Raw genomic sequence first — 15,348 nt, 5'->3', positions numbered from 1 at the left:
TGTTTACCTCAGATCTCAATTAGAGCTTGGCCTATGAACCAAACAATGGTCACTCACTATGAGACCCTGTGCGATTTAAATGCACCATAACATGATAGTAACATGTGACTGAGGGTGTAAAAAGTTCCCCATAGATGGTTCTCATTTTTTTTATGAGGGCATCAAATGTCCATGCTAGACAATTGCGAACGCATATTCTACATCAAGTGCAATGTATATTGCTGTATATTGCTGGTATCTAATGGTTGCCTTTTGTAAGCCGCACTGAATCCCCATCCGGGGGTGAGAGGGTGGGATATAAATACTCGAAATAAATAAACAATGTGAATGAATTCTAGTAACAGACTTTTGGTGGCTGTAGATCTTTGTCGGGATATTAACCACCATTTAACTAACTAAGAGTTTGCAGTGCGCAGAAATGGCATCCTAACCCAGAATTCGCTTTCTACCATGCACTCCTGAGAAGTATATGTTTTAAAACGTGCAACAATAATTTCAAATATTGAAAAAGTTTTGCATTGATAGCTCCTTTCTTTAAAATCTCTTTCTTTTTCAAACAAATCTTTGTCTGGGTCCCTGATTTTTCCTGCAAAGCCTGCCTTGACTCCTACCTGTGCTTTCTTTAGCAGATCAGTTATCACAGGGAACCAGTCAGGAGTCAGCCTCTCCAACTCCAAGGTGATGATCACCAAAGCCAATGTGGAGCCCTTAAACTGCAACACTTGGTGGCATGCCATACAGTGCTGTAGCTGTCTGGTCAAGAACGCAACGTGGCGGGAAGGATTCCTTTGAGGCAGCCCGTTTAGTAGATGGGACCACTTGGACATCACCATGGCATGGAACTGGAGAGAGAGAAACATTTATAAGATATCTCTCTATATATAGATATATATATTTTAAAAACAAAAACAAAATAAGACCAGTGTCAACAATGAACTTTGTACGTTTTCATATGTCATTGACCAGAAGTGCAAACTAATTCTTATTCATGGCAGGAAACCTCTTGACTTTGTTATTTATATTTTTGTCCCACTGTTACCATTTGTGTCGTATTTGCCAAATATTGAAATGTTTAAGCGTATATTGAATGTAACTAATTCTGAATGCATTGCATTGTCGCAATTGTAAATTCAGGTCTTTTGACTTCTCATGTGTATGCTTAAGAAACAGGTGATACTGAAGCCAGCAAAAACGAAGCAAACAAGGGTGGGGTGTGTAATGACTGATGATGCTGGAAGCAGGTTGAACACAGCCTTAATGTCTAGGCTGTGACCAAGTTTGATACCTAAACAACCCTCCCATCAGGATGGAATAAGAATCCACCCTGTGCCATAAAGAGATGAGCTCTGAGACATTGCTATATCACATGATTTTTGCCTTATTATATAGCACACGGTAACTTCTTAAAGAGGAGTTTTCTTTCTGTAAATGTTAAACAAATAAGATGCGACTTAAGTGCCAGATCAGAATGATCTATTTTGTCTAAATATGAGGGTCCAGTGTGTTAATGCAGGGTGAACGAAAGAAAGCTGATCTGAGATGCCCTATTTGTGAAATGTAGCAAAAATTCTGAAAGAGTTTTATGTACAGTATTAAGAGTACAGATAGTTAAAAATATTTTTGCAGCATTATATTTAAAACAATAAACAAAAGATCCCTAGTTATAAGTTGGAATATGCTGACAACAAGTCTAACGTAGTGGTCCTTTCAAAATTGGAGTTTACATCCTTTGTAAATCAAAGTTCAGCATTTGGAACGGAAGGGTGTTCACACAGAATTTCAGTACCTTCTTGGTAATACACCTCAAAAGACTTGCAGGGAACTAAGAATGTGTGGCTTGTGAGGCTAACTCAAAGGAAATGTATGTGCACCCTTGATGTTTTCTAGTCTTATTTGGTGCAAGAAACCAAACGTTTAGTGCTTACGATGTTTAAGAAATCCATTGATGTTGCTGTGTAAAGATCCCAGTGAAGTTTATCAAGTATAATCCTTTCCATTCTCAATATCTCAGCTGGAGAACACTTACAACCACTCTGCACTGCAAGCTTCTTTACTGATGGTATTAGCTGTTTTGAAACAAAAGAACAATAATAATTAAAAACAAAACAAAATTCCTATGAATTTTTTTGTGGTGTTTTGTGTGTAATGTGCTAAAAAATGAGGAGTTGTCTTTGACACTGTTGACATGTGAATGAACCTATCTGGCTTTGAAATATTATCCATCAAAAATTTAGAAACCCTGGTGTCCTCTGTGTTATACAACAGTATTAATGGATACTTTAATAAAGATAATTTAGGCCACTTACATATGTCTAAGATGAACTTCAGACAAATGATCCAAACCGAGAATGAGTTCTGAAGTTCTTGACCTCTGGGTGCTTAGGTAGGTAGGCAATACAAAACTGTGGCCATTCTTTTCTGCTCAGAAAACACTGGGAGAGGGGATTACGTAGTTTCTGCACAGAGTCAGTACTGATCTCTGAACATTATTCAAAAACTGTAGTTTTGATGAATTTATTTGTTGCTAAAATTTCTTTTTTCCAATTCCTCCTGCTTTCTGAGAACAGAATGAGCAAGAATTGACTCCTGACTACATGAAACATTCCCTTGACACCTGTTGGCCAACTGAACCCTTGCTTTCTTAAATCAGATCTGGCCACTCAGTTTCACTTTTCTTTCTTAAGAACACTTTAAGAAAGGAAACAGCTGTTATTTTGTAATTCAATCAGTTAAACACCAGAGTTTACAGCAACTTCATGAAACCAACTAAGGATTATTTTAAAATTTGAATTTTACATAAAGCCAAACTCAGGAGTCTGCAGCACGTTTACCTCACACAGAACTAAAAAAAAAAAGGAAAGAGCGCCTATATGCTATGAAGACTAGAGTTAAATCTAAATACTGGTCTTAAAAGAAATTGGCTGGAATCTTCTATCACAGTCTATTTTACTTAACATTATGTTATACCTAGCTACATAGCAGAGGCACTAAGAAACTATGTTAACAAGATGGTCCCGCTCCACATAATTGTCCTGCTCCAATGCAGAAGATTGTCCTGCTCCAATGCCCTCTCTTGCTGGTGTTCTGATGTGTATAGGGTCCTGTTGAGCATCAGGCACATTTCCAGCTCCCTACATAGTAATGTAACAACATCCCCTTACTCAATATGGATGTTACAGAATGGCCCGATCCTTACTCCCACAGACGTATATTTACTTATGAAGATACAAGGCCCCAACAGGATTTCAGCCATTTTTATTACCCAAGAGCCATTTATTGTTGTCAGTCCAAAAGGACTGGTAGCCTTGCTAGCCATAAGAAAATCTCTAAAGTCTACACAAAGAGCATCTTTTATTAATCCAAACAAAATATCACAAAGTACTATACAAGTGTGCAAATTCTCCTGAACAGTGCCTCAGGTTACAAGTAAACAAAGGAAAGACATCAAAGGCATTTAATTGCAGACTGAAGATGGAATGAAAAAGACATTCCAATTAGTCTGCATCTATTAGGTACTATGAAGGTTTCAGACTCTTCCGGGAAGGGGGGGGGGCATACAGTTGTTGATCCCACATTTTTGGAAATATAAAATCTAATAACATTTTCAAAAATATGGGAGCAATCATATACTTTCGTATTCCAGCCATGCTGGGGCAATCTGAAGCTATCATAGCACCTAATAGATGGAAGCTAATCTGAATGTCTGTCACTTCATCCCACGCTTGATTTCACGTTATGACTAAATGCAGACATTGCTTGCTTATCAGCTACCCTCCCCATATTCCACCCCCAGACTTTTTTTTTATAATCAAAGCTGGGAAAGAGTTCTGTCTGTGAAAGCTGGCCTCTTGTTTTCTGAGAACTAGATTGATATAACTTTACACATTTGATACACTGAAAGGTTTAAAATGAGATTGAAGGTGATAAGTGGGTTAGTTGGGCCCTTGCTGGGTATTATTACACTGCCTAACACAGTAAGTTAAGCCTATGTAACTACAACATAACAACTAGGTAGGCATTCTAATCTCTGTATCTCATCTCATATTTCAAACCAAAAATACCTCATCTTCTTCATTGATTTTTGCTGCAAGAATGAGGCATGCTATTGCAATGCATCTGAGGTATTTTAGCTGTGCCTGAAGGAGAAAGGAAATAAAAGAGGAAAATAATGCAGTGTGATACCAAAATCAAGAAAGATCCATCCATCCATCAAATAGTGCATATAATCTAATTGCTTGGGTTATAGATTTTTACAAGGGCTCCATAGGAACTACACAATAAACATACATTCTGGATAAGGGATGCTCGACCTGTATTAACTCATGAACAGAATGCTAGCTAGCCATTTCTAGAAGTTAATCCTCAATTTGACATTACCAACATGGAATTTTAGTTGAAAATAGAAGTTAGATGTCCAGAAAACAAACGAATAAAGATCCACACACAAAACAAAAATTGACTTCTTCCTTGCACTATCATGTTGAGAAATGCAGTGGGTGCCAGGACGGAAAGGCACAGAAGCCCTGAAGACACTGACACATTAGAAAAACAGACTGCTTACAACCAACAGATGTACAGTATTCCCTCTTCTCAACATTGTTGCATGGCTGCCAGCCTAGAGGGCTGCTATGATTTTTTTTCTATAGCTTTTACACAATCATAGTTCCTGAAATGTGAACTATCTACTGCCATTTACATGGTTATTAAAGAGACACACTTCTTGCTTCAATTTTCCTTCACAGTTGCATATCAATTTTTCAAAGAATGACATGTTTTAATGCATGAATTCAGGATCATTCAAAATGATGAAAAATCACAGTGTAAGGAATGATTTGCAATCCGCTGTAATCATCAACCATGTTCCAAATGGTTTTCCTACCAAAGGTGAAAATATGAACCACTCAATCCATACACCTTCGAACAATTTTGACTGTACTTTAGGCATATTTAGGAAATTTTTGCAGCAAAAACATAGCATCTATGAAGCCCCTGGAACTGTACTTCTTTTATGTTTACATTGAATGATGATAAAGTTGATAAATTAAATTACAGTGGCAATCATCTTCTTAAGACTCAGTTAAAGTCTTGTCCATACTTTATGCAAGAACTAAGCAGGATTGGTTCATCAACTACAATGAGCATACATATGAAGATGCTGCATTCCACTTTCAAAAGTATGTGAGTAGGAGTTCAAAATGCTGAGTATGATTCAATCTGAAATCTTAGGAAGTATCTGCACACAGGACATCCTAAATTAGTTCAACTCATTAAGACTCAATTGGAGTAGACCAATGAACCAATGGGAACTTGTTTTGTCAGCACTTAGATTAAGTTTCATGGAGTCAATCAATCCACTCTGATTAAGACTAACAATTAAATTTAGGCTTACATTTGCAGTAAATTGTATGCAGTTCAAGAAAACTTTGTTGACCACCGTTTCTGTATACAGCAAGGCCCCCTTATCCTCAGGGAACATATTCCTAGACCCTCCAATGATGCTTGAAACCATGGATAGTACCGAACCCTGAACCCATTTTTGCTCCTCATGGTTGGGAGCAGGCATGTAGCCCGGGGGGGGGGGGGGCTTGGGGGGCTTCAGCCCCCCCCCCAAAATTCTCATGGTGGTTCGCGAAAAGGCCTTACTGGTGCATTACTTAAACTGTTATGTTTATTCATATCATGATCTGATCACCATACTCAATATATCCCATATGCATGGGGGTATTGGGGTAATGATACAAAAGGTTTGCTAGGGTAGACCCTCGTTCACTCAGACTCAGCCCCCCCCCCAAAACTCAGCCCCCCGAAACCCCCCCCCCCCTGAAAAAAATTCAGCCCCCCCCCCTCCGAAACGAAATCCTGGCTACGGGCCTGATTGGAAGGAATCTGCTCATGGACTGCCCCACAGAGGACAAGGGAAATGATCTTCTGCCAACTTTCCTATTGTCACTTCTTCAACAGATGCATGACTAGAAAGTTAGGTCAACTTCTGGACCAAGTGTACCATAGACCTCGCTGGAAGAATGAGAGAGACCACAAAGACTTCTGGTAGTGACAACTGTGAGTAACCGAAGCCAAAGAACCTATGGATAATTTATATGTTCCAATCCAATACACAGTATAAACCAACAGACATTTCTGGATATACACACCTAGGATTGCACTGTATGTTCAATTCCCAGAGATTTGATGTATATGTATGTTGCAGCCAACAAAATTACCACAATACTATCACATTTTAATCAACATGATATGGAGATCACCTCACCTTCACAGTTGCCAGCAATCGGTTCAGCAAGCTGACAGCCAATGCAAATGTTTCAGAACAAAACTGAAACAGTGCATTTAACTCTTTGATCCACAAAATTGCTTTCTCATAATACAATGGGGAGATGTCTGTACCCTAAAAGGGAAGTAAGATGTTAAACATACACCACAATTATTTGGGATATGCCAGGATTTAAAATCCACCTTTAGCAGTAAGCCTAGAAATACTTTGCATTACAGCTTCACTTTGTAGTTGTCACATACTTCTTTTAGCACACAGATATTGGGGCCTGCTTCATCTTATAGCTACTCATGATTAAGATACAATGCTCATTTCCACATGGATGACATTTTGAACAGAGTAGGATCACTGGTATTGCCATTTTTAATGCTATGCATTACAATTTCCAATAAGAGTCCAAAAATGCAAGAAGCAGTGTTCATCTACATCTATAAACAACTCTAGAAATTTCCACTTCCAATAACAGATTTTATATAGTGCGAATGGGTTTAACCAAACCATGTCACTTCAAAATATTTTGCTACAGAACACAAGTGGAAAAAGTGCATGCAGTTTCTTAAGGCCAATTTTGTGCCTCCCAGTCCCTTTGGATTTTGAGTTGTTGTTCCAAAAACAATTATAAAATGGCCACTAGGTAATATGAAGTGCATTTCTAAATGATGATGATAAAAATGATGCTTTATTTATAGCCCGCCCTGGCCCACCCTATCTTCCTGAAGGGACTCAGGGCAGCTTATGACAAAATAAAACATGGTTGCAAACATTCAATGCTGAGGGTACCATAACAAATCAAAAACAAGTTCAATAAAAATTATAAAAAACCCACTTAAATAAACAAGACATAAAACAATCGATACAATTATGACATATTAAATCCTTTAAAATTCTTAAAATTCAACTGAAATTATTAGAGTGAAGATGGTAAACAGCAGATTAACAAAGGTAGATGCTCAACAACTAGACAAGGGTGTAAGGTAAAGGTAAAAGTTTTCCCCTGACAATAAGTCCAGTTGTGTCACTCTGGGGGCAGGTGTTCAACTTCTAAGCTGAAGAGTCAGCGTTGTCTATAGACATCTCCAAGGTCATGTGGCTGGCATGACTGCATGGAGCACCATTACCTTCCTGCCAAGGCAGTACCTATTGATCTACTCACATTTGATTGTTTTTGAACTGCTAGGTTGGCAGAAGCTGGGGCTAACAGCGGGAGCTCACACCACTCCCCGGATTTTAACCTGTGGCCTTTCAGTCAGCAAGTTCAGCAGCTCAGTGCTTTAGCCCACTGTGCCACCAGGGGCTCCAAGGGTGTATATTAGGTGTAATTAGTCCTCCTCTCTATAGGCTAAAGCGCATACCTGTGTTTTTAAAAGCTTTTTAAAGGAGAGGAGAGAGGGGGTCATTTTTAATTCTTTAGAGAGGGAGTTCCATATGTGCGGAGCATTCACGGACAAGGACCTCTCTCTTGTCTCCACCAACCGCACTTGAGATGGGGGTGGGACCAAGAAGAGGGCCTCCTCCACACACCGCAGCACTCGTGTTGGTTTGTACATGGAGATGCAGTTTTTCAAATAGTCTGGGCCCGAACAGTTTCTATCAGATTTTGAGGCCATCTGCCTCCAACTCCAGGGAGTAAAAAAAACTTGATTTTTTACAAAAGAGAAAAAAGACCGCCTTTGCTCTCAAATTTAGGGAATGTGGACATTTGGGAAACCCATTAAGCCACTGCAGACTTAAGAAATTAGGGTAATGGAAAGAAGGGTGGCTTCTTTCCATTACTGTTGCTTTTTTAAAAGCAACATGTTCCTAAAACGGGCCAGGAGAACAAAAAAAAAAAAAAAAACCATAATGGAAATATCAGCAAGAACAGGTCCAGTGTTGAGTGTGGTCTTCAACTAAGGATTAAGCAGCCTCTGAGTCTTCCAGAGTTGCCCAACTCTGCTATAGAATAATGATTACTTACAATAGTACCCTTAACAAAGAAAAATCCAGACCATCCTCATCCCTATTAGTATTGTACAGCTAAATTCAGAGATCACGGGGAAGCTAGAGGGAATTGGGAGAGGACATAACTTCCCCTCCTAATCTAAAAGTCCTGCTGCATACGTTCTATGAGTCTTAGCTCCAGTGCACCACTTAAGAGGATGATTAGCAGGGTTAACTCCCAAAAAGAAGTTTTTCTCTAGGCTCAATCTTGGGATTGATTATGTTACTGATTAAATGTAATGAAGCATATTTAGTATATTAGACCTCTATCTATAACATACCATATTTGCTATATCAAGTTGGATGTGCTTGTGGATGCCTAAGGATCGGGAAGCATGATTCTTCAAGAAGCATATTCATCATAATTAATCATTTCAAAGGAAGCCAGATTGGCCACCTTAAAACCTGGCTATGGCACCAAGCATTCGACCAGTAATAACACCAAGTAAAAGAAGTTTTTAAGACAATGAATTGACCCGGACTGGACCTTGGATTGGATTTTGGATTCTGATTTTAATAGGCATGCTTTTAATCCATTGTTTAATTACTGTTTTTTAATATTTTAATGCATTGCTGATTTTTTTTATGATGTTCGGCATCCTATGATGGTTTTGTGAGGCCGCCCTGAGTCCCCCGTCCCCGTCCCCCCCGCGGTGAGAAGGTGGGGTAGAAATATAGGAAATAAATAAATAAGTCTAGAAAATATACCTTCAATGTAAAATCACGGACAGTTGGCACCTTCCAAATCTTTGCTTCTCTTGCGAGGGCATGTTCCAGTGCCAAGACAAGTTTCTGGCTCTCTGAAAGCCCTGAACACTTCATAGTAGTCACCAGACAGGCCTCTTTGAAAAACAGGAGCCACTACCTGCAAACAAAACAACAACAATTGTCATTTAAGTATATGGATTAAGAAGCCAAAGCCCATATGCACAAACAGAAAGCAAGAACCTGTTCTGTTCTTTCAACATGCATAGGAGACCTAATCAAGATTCAGCACTTAAACACTAGTTTAGCATGAGCTTTCATGGAGATTAATCAACCTTCTCAGATGCCTTGAAAAAGGGGTATTAGAGCCACGTGTTTTAAAGTCTTAAATACCTTAATATTTTGTTTCCTAGATAACATGTTCAAATGTGTTCTAAATTGCACACTTAGTGAGAGCACGACCTCTCTTTTAACTCTCCCTTCAGCAAGACTGTTCTTTTCACTGACACCCAAAGCACGGTTTCTCCTCAGAACAGAAGAACAACTGCAATGGATTAGATTGAAGGACCGTCCAATCAAGCTACTGAAAGAGGACTAATACATCACAGGAAAAATGACTTCCACTCTAAAACTAGAAAAATAATTGTGTTGTGGAAGGCTTCATGGCTGGAAGCAATGGGCTGCTGTGAGTTTTACGGGCTCTATGGCTATGTTCCAGAAGCATTCTCTCCTGACATTTCACTCACATCTATTGCAGGCATCCTCAGAGGTTGAGAGGTCTGCTAGAAACTTGGGGAGTGAGATTAACATATCTGTAGAATGTCCAGAGTGGAAGAAAGAACTCTTGTCTGCTTGAGGCAAGTGTGAATTGTACATAAGTAGGTTGACAATTTCAACAGAAAGGAGGAAACCATGAAAATGAACAAAATCTGGCTACCAGTATTTTGAAAAACTCTAAAATCAAAACAGTAAATAAAAAGCAACACTAAAAAACAGGAATTCCAGACAAGAACTAATCAGGGCCAACTAACACCTCCCAACAAAGGATTCCCCCAGACAGAAACCAGCCAGGCTTTGAAGCTGCAGGCCATTAAATGCTAATTAAGGTGGCCATTTCCAACATTCACACTTACCTCATGCAGAGTTCTTTCTTCCACAATGGACACTGCAAAAAAACCTTGAATCTAAGTCAATTAACACCTTCTGTGTAACTTGTCTGGAGCTGATGTGGTGCAAGAGTTTAAATGTTCAACTATGACTCCAGAAAACAGAATTTCGATTTCCAGTCAGCCATGGAAACCCACTGGGTGACTTCAGGAAAGTCATCCGATCATAGTCTCAGAGGGAATCAAAGGCAAACCTTCCTCTGAAGAAGAAAACTTCATAAGGTCACTTTAGGGTCACCTTAAGTTGGAAATGACTTCAATGCACACAACAAAAGTTGTCTCTGACCCAACCATTAGAAGCAAGGACACATCAATGGTCTACATACATTCCCCAGCTCAAGCACCATTATCACCTATTCTTTCCAAATAGAAATGTAAGCACACACTGAAGTCTTTCTTTCATATGTAAATACCTCAGGTGTAAAAAGGCTAGCTGGAGCTTAATGGTGAGTTCACATTCCTGCAAAGAGTGCATGATCCAACAAAAGGATGTGCCCGGAAAAGATTGGTCCTTGAATACTATAAAGAGCCCTGTGGCAAATTAAAGGCTAATGCAAATGCATTAATAGCTTGGCAGAATACTACATATCGCCCTAAATATCAAGGCAAAGTTTATCAGGAACAGAAGTTTGGGAAGAGTTGCCTTTCCCATTTGACTAGATAGGCCTTTGATATAATCCAGCATGGCATTTCTTAAATTCTTATTCATTCCCAAGTATCCTCAAAGTCAAGAACACTCACTGGGTGATTCTGGACCACTCACATTCACACTGACCTTGCATTGGGTCTGGTATGAGGATATAATGATAAGGAATGGGACACCTACCATCCTGACTCATTACAGGAAAGGTGAATGAAGTTGGTTTTTATATATAGTTAACATAGTTCTATGGGCAGGCAGATGGTGACTGATATATGACATATACTCAAAAACTAAACCTGATAGGGGGAAATTGGTGGCATTTTTTGAATTAGCAGGTTACTCTGTATCTTTTTATACTGAAACTAGGAAACATGGATGTGTCTTTCTGAATATTTATACAGGATAGTATTGGTTCACCATATTTTCCATGGAATCCTAAGTATAGTAAGATCCATGGCGCTTCTAGGATATTCATTGCGTCCAAAACACTCTTTGCAAATCCGTTAGTAGGAAATTATGTTAGAGAACTTACATGATTATAGCATGAGGGTTCCACTTCAACTGTCATGACAACATCCAATAAAATCATGGGATTTGCAGTCTAGTCCAAGGCAAATGGAGAGCTCTCAGAATGAGAATGATAAAAGCTCCCTCCCTCAACTGCAAATCCCAGCATTCCATAAGATGTGGCCATAGCATTTAAAGCAAAGTTACGGTGCTATAATTGCATGGTATGAAAGGGCCTCAGTTATAACAAATGAATCCCACTTCCTCACCACACTTAGCAAGGCACTTATGATGAGGCCTGGCATAATATCATGAAACAGTGTTATTGTCCTGGCTCTCCGCTGCAGAATTATTATTATTATTTGATACACATCAAGATTAATACAATCCAAACAAGATCACACATCAGACATTTCCCGAATGTCTAGGACTGATTGATATATCAGAGAATAATCCGTGCAGATCCGAGTAGGGTGGCCTTTTGCAGCTGACAGATGGTAATTTTTCCAATGCCGATTGTTTTTAAGTGTTGGCCTAGGTCTTTAGGCACAGTATCCAGTGTGCCTATCACCACTGGGACCACCTTCACTGGCTTGTGCCACAGTCTATACAGTTCGATCTTTAAATTCTCATATTGTGTCAGCTTTTCCAATAGCTTCTCGTCAGTTCTAGACAAGCTAGGGTTGAAATAAAGTGAAGTGAAGTGAAATTCTGCTGTTGCCTGGGATTGCAACATTGGCAATCCATACTTTGTTTTTTTCCATGATTGTGAGGCCAGGAGTATTGGGCTCCAAAACTGTCAGTCTGAATTTGGAAGTCCTAGAGTAGTTTGATGTGTTTATCTTAAGTCGCTTTGAGTAGTTTGACTCAAAGTGACTTAACATAAAAGCATAAGCATACAATTTAAAATATACAAATATGCAAACATTAAAATGGGACTAAATATAAACAGTATTTTTAAAATTCCCAGTTTTAAAAAAAAACATTAAATATGTTCAAAGCTTAAAACCACAGCACCCCCGACTTGATCTTTAAAAGCTTCTTCTTTAAAAGCCTGCCTGAATAAAAAGGTTTTAGCCTGCTGCAGTAAGGACAGAAGGGAAGGGGGCCATTCAGGCTTCCCTGGGAAGACAGGAGTTCTAGAGTCGAGGGGTAACCACTGAGTAGGAAGGCCCGGTCTTCCATTCCCACCAACCGAGCTTGAGATGGAGGTGGGACTGAGAGAAGGGCCTCTCGTGAAGATCTCAGGACAGGTTCGTACAAGGAGAAGCGGCCGGCCAAATAGACTGGACCTGAACCGTCTAGGGCTTGAAAGGTCATAACCAGCTCTTTGAAATGTCTCTGGCAACAGACTGGCAATTGGAGCTGCTGCAACAGGGGAGTTGCCCAATCCCTGTAGCCAGTCCCAGTGAGCAACCTGACTGCAGCTCTTTGGACCAGATGAACGAGCGCAGTTGGCGCACAAGTTTTAATTGTGCAAAGGCCCTCTGGGCCACTGCTGATAAAGAGTCTCCAGGTTCAATGCCGAGTTAAGGAGGACCCCCAAACTGTGGACCTGTGTCTTCAGGCAGAGTGTAACCGCATCCAGCACAGGTAAAAAGAAACCCGATCTTTCAAAGAAACGAAGTTTCAAAAAAACAACAACATGATAAATTCACCTCAGGGTCACAATAAGGAGGATGCAAGAACAAACCAGAATACACTTCTTATACCACCTCCCCTTGATTTTGGAAGTATGTAAAAAATCAAACAAGAGAAGTTTATTACGGGACAGTATAGTAAATCCCAGGAGCCCCCAGTCGTGCAGCGGGTTAAACCACTGAGTTGCTGAACTTGTTGACCGCAAGGTCGGTGGTTCAAATCTGAGGAGTGGGATGAGCTCCCACTGTTAGGCCCAGCTTCTGCCAACCTATCAGTTCAAAAACATGCAAATGTGAGTAGGTCAATAGGTATTGTTTCTTAATGTCAAGGGGAAACCTTTGCCTTTACTATAGTAAACCACATAAGCTTGTTATTGGCAAAGCAAGGGTTTGAGTGGTCACAACTTCTGAGGATGCCTGCCATAGATGCAGGCAAAACATCAGGAGAGAATGCTTCTGGAGCACGGCTATACAGCCCAGGAAACTCACAACTACTCAGTGATTCCAGCCATGAAAACCTTCGACAATATATTGATAGAAAATGTTATGGATGAGGATGAAGGCACACCACGGTAGGCCTGGCTGCAGCAGTTGCCTTTACCTGAGTCTGCAAGATCTTCCCTCTGTGCCAGTTACTGTTGCCTTTTGAACTCTTACAGCTAATCAAGAAGTCTGGATGGAGGAGGGAAGGGGAAAAGGAGAGGAAAGCTGGGACATTTTCAAAACTGGAAAAAGTGGGAGGGCAAACACTCAACCAGGAATCACCCTTCAAGATGTACAGGGTTCTCATCACACTAGAGAATGAATCCACTTCAAATCCGGTTTCTGCCTTCTGCAGAATTCTGGGGTTTGTAGTTTAGTGCGGCAGTTAAAGGCTCCTCCCTAAACTACAAATCCCAGAATTCTGCAGGAGGCAGACACCGGATTTTAAGTGGATTGACTGTCCTTTGACAAGACTTGAACTGCCCTGCCCTGCCCCCCCCACCCCCCCCCCCCCCACCCCGGGTGGTGCAATGGGTTAAACCCCTGTACTGGCAGAATTGAAGACCGAGAGGTCGTAGGTTCGAATCCGGGGAGAGCACGGATGAGCTCCCTTTCTCAGCTCTAGCTCCCCGTGCGGGAACATGAGAGAGGCTTCCCACAAGGATGGTAAAACATCAAAACATCCGGCCGTCCCCTGGGAAACAGCCTTGCAGATGGCCAATCTCTCACAGCAGAAGCGACTTGTAGTTTCTCAAGTCGCTCCTGAAATGGGGGGGGGGGGAGTTTCATAGTGAATTAAAGGCAAACCTTCCTCTTAAAAGGAAAACTTCATAAGGCCACTTTAGGGTCACCTTAAGTTGGAAATGACTTCAATGCACACAATAAAAGCTACCATTAGTAGCAAGGGCACCTCACTGGTTTATATACATTTCCCTGGGCAACGTCCTTGCAAACAGCCAGTTCTCTCACACCAGAACGACTTGAAGTTTCTCAAATCGCTCCTGAGACGGAAAAAAAATACTAGAGGGTCCCGGGATTTGATGTTCGGGGAGGGACTCTTGCAAAAGGCCCACTCCGGGGATCCCCCCGCACGGAGCCCAGGGGTGCCGAGCTGCATCAATTCCGCCGTGGGGCTGCACCCTGGGGGCTCCCCAGACGCTTTGGAGAGAGAAACACCAACAGGCAAGCCCAACCCGCAGCACGCCTTCCGCTTCCACCAAAGCAAAACAACAGGAAGCCAGGCACGTGACCTCGCTCACCCTGGCCACAAAGACTGGGGCAGACAAAGGGAGGCGGAGGGGAGTCGGGGTTGGGGGGGGGGGCGAGAAAACTCTCTGCGAACTATCCCCAAAACAAAGTTCCGGCTGAGGAAGCGAGCGGGCGGGGCGGGAGGCATCTCCAAACCCAAGCGCCAGAGCCAGGGACGAACTGAAGACCCGCTCCCCTTGTTCTCTCCCCCCCCCCGCCCCCCGCCCCGCTTCTCCCCCCTTTCTTTCCTACCTCCCTCCGTCCGAGGCCGATCTTGGTTCGGCATGCAGGAGTCCGCTGCTGTTGCGCTGCAGAGCCCAAGCTCAGCCCTCGGCTCCTTTGTGGTTGTTGCTGCTGCTGCTCTCATGCCCTTTGGCCAAAGCGGGATGGGTCCCCGCAGAAGATCCCACCGGTTGCTGGAGTGAAGCCTCTGCCCCTTTGCCTTCTAGACCCAGAGGGACCCCCCAAATCACAAGGAAAACATCTTTTGGGCGGGAGGAGGAGAGAGAGCCAGCAAGGCCCCTCCTCAAGGGACAGCAGTCCCTCCCAAAGGCGGGCTCGCACCGCCCCCGCTCCGCCTCTTCCCCTTCCAGCTTTTGGGGGACGCTCCCCGCGGATTGGGGGCGACGTGCTCCTCTGCAGGGATCCCACCGAGTGACGTCACCAGGAATGACGTCACTCGGTGCG

The 15,348-nt window shown here is 41.8% G+C and overlaps 2 protein-coding genes across 5 annotated transcripts in view; one reads left to right on the top strand and one right to left on the bottom strand.

Moving 5' to 3' along the window:
• The window catches only part of SEPTIN8 (septin 8), an 86,678-nt gene extending 84,557 nt beyond the window's left edge, over window positions 1–2,121 (top strand). For 3 of the 4 annotated variants that reach the window (XM_060765215.2, XM_060765217.2, XM_060765214.2), the window contains one exon: window positions 627–2,121. In XM_060765215.2, the coding sequence (XP_060621198.1) occupies window positions 627–792 (166 nt within the window). In that variant the 3' untranslated portion in view covers window positions 793–2,121. The remainder of the gene's footprint in view (window positions 1–626) is intronic. The other variant, XM_060765213.2, reaches the window with a different exon arrangement.
• On the bottom strand, window positions 1,884–15,302 carry CCNI2 (cyclin I family member 2). The gene is made up of 5 exons (XM_060765221.2): window positions 14,914–15,302; window positions 8,978–9,134; window positions 6,269–6,403; window positions 4,062–4,136; window positions 1,884–2,066 (listed from the first exon to the last, which is right to left on the bottom strand). The coding sequence occupies exons 2-5, from the start codon at window positions 9,089–9,091 to the stop codon at window positions 1,890–1,892; spliced, it is 501 nt and encodes a 166-aa protein (XP_060621204.2). The 5' UTR covers window positions 9,092–9,134; window positions 14,914–15,302; the 3' UTR covers window positions 1,884–1,889.
• Between the last annotated feature and the right edge of the window lie 46 nt (window positions 15,303–15,348).

The sequence above is a fragment of the Anolis sagrei genome, chromosome 2, assembly GCF_037176765.1.
Source record: "Anolis sagrei isolate rAnoSag1 chromosome 2, rAnoSag1.mat, whole genome shotgun sequence".
Taxonomy (NCBI): Eukaryota; Metazoa; Chordata; class Lepidosauria; order Squamata; family Dactyloidae; genus Anolis; species Anolis sagrei.
Note: the sequence above shows the minus strand (reverse complement) of the source record. Positions and strands in the feature narration are given on the sequence as shown.

Bases quoted from the DNA above. Each gene is read 5' to 3' on its own strand.
- CCNI2 (XM_060765221.2), bottom strand. From the start codon at position 9,091: ATGAAGTGTTCAGGGCTTTCAGAGAGCCAGAAACTTGTCTTGGCACTG. The intron at 6,404-8,977 runs GTATATTTTCTA...CTTCCCTTTTAG, and splicing joins TCCGTGATTTTACATTGAAG to GGTACAGACATCTCCCCATT. The intron at 2,067-4,061 runs GTATTTTTGGTT...GTTTCAAAACAG, and splicing joins AAATCAATGAAGAAGATGAG to CTAATACCATCAGTAAAGAA.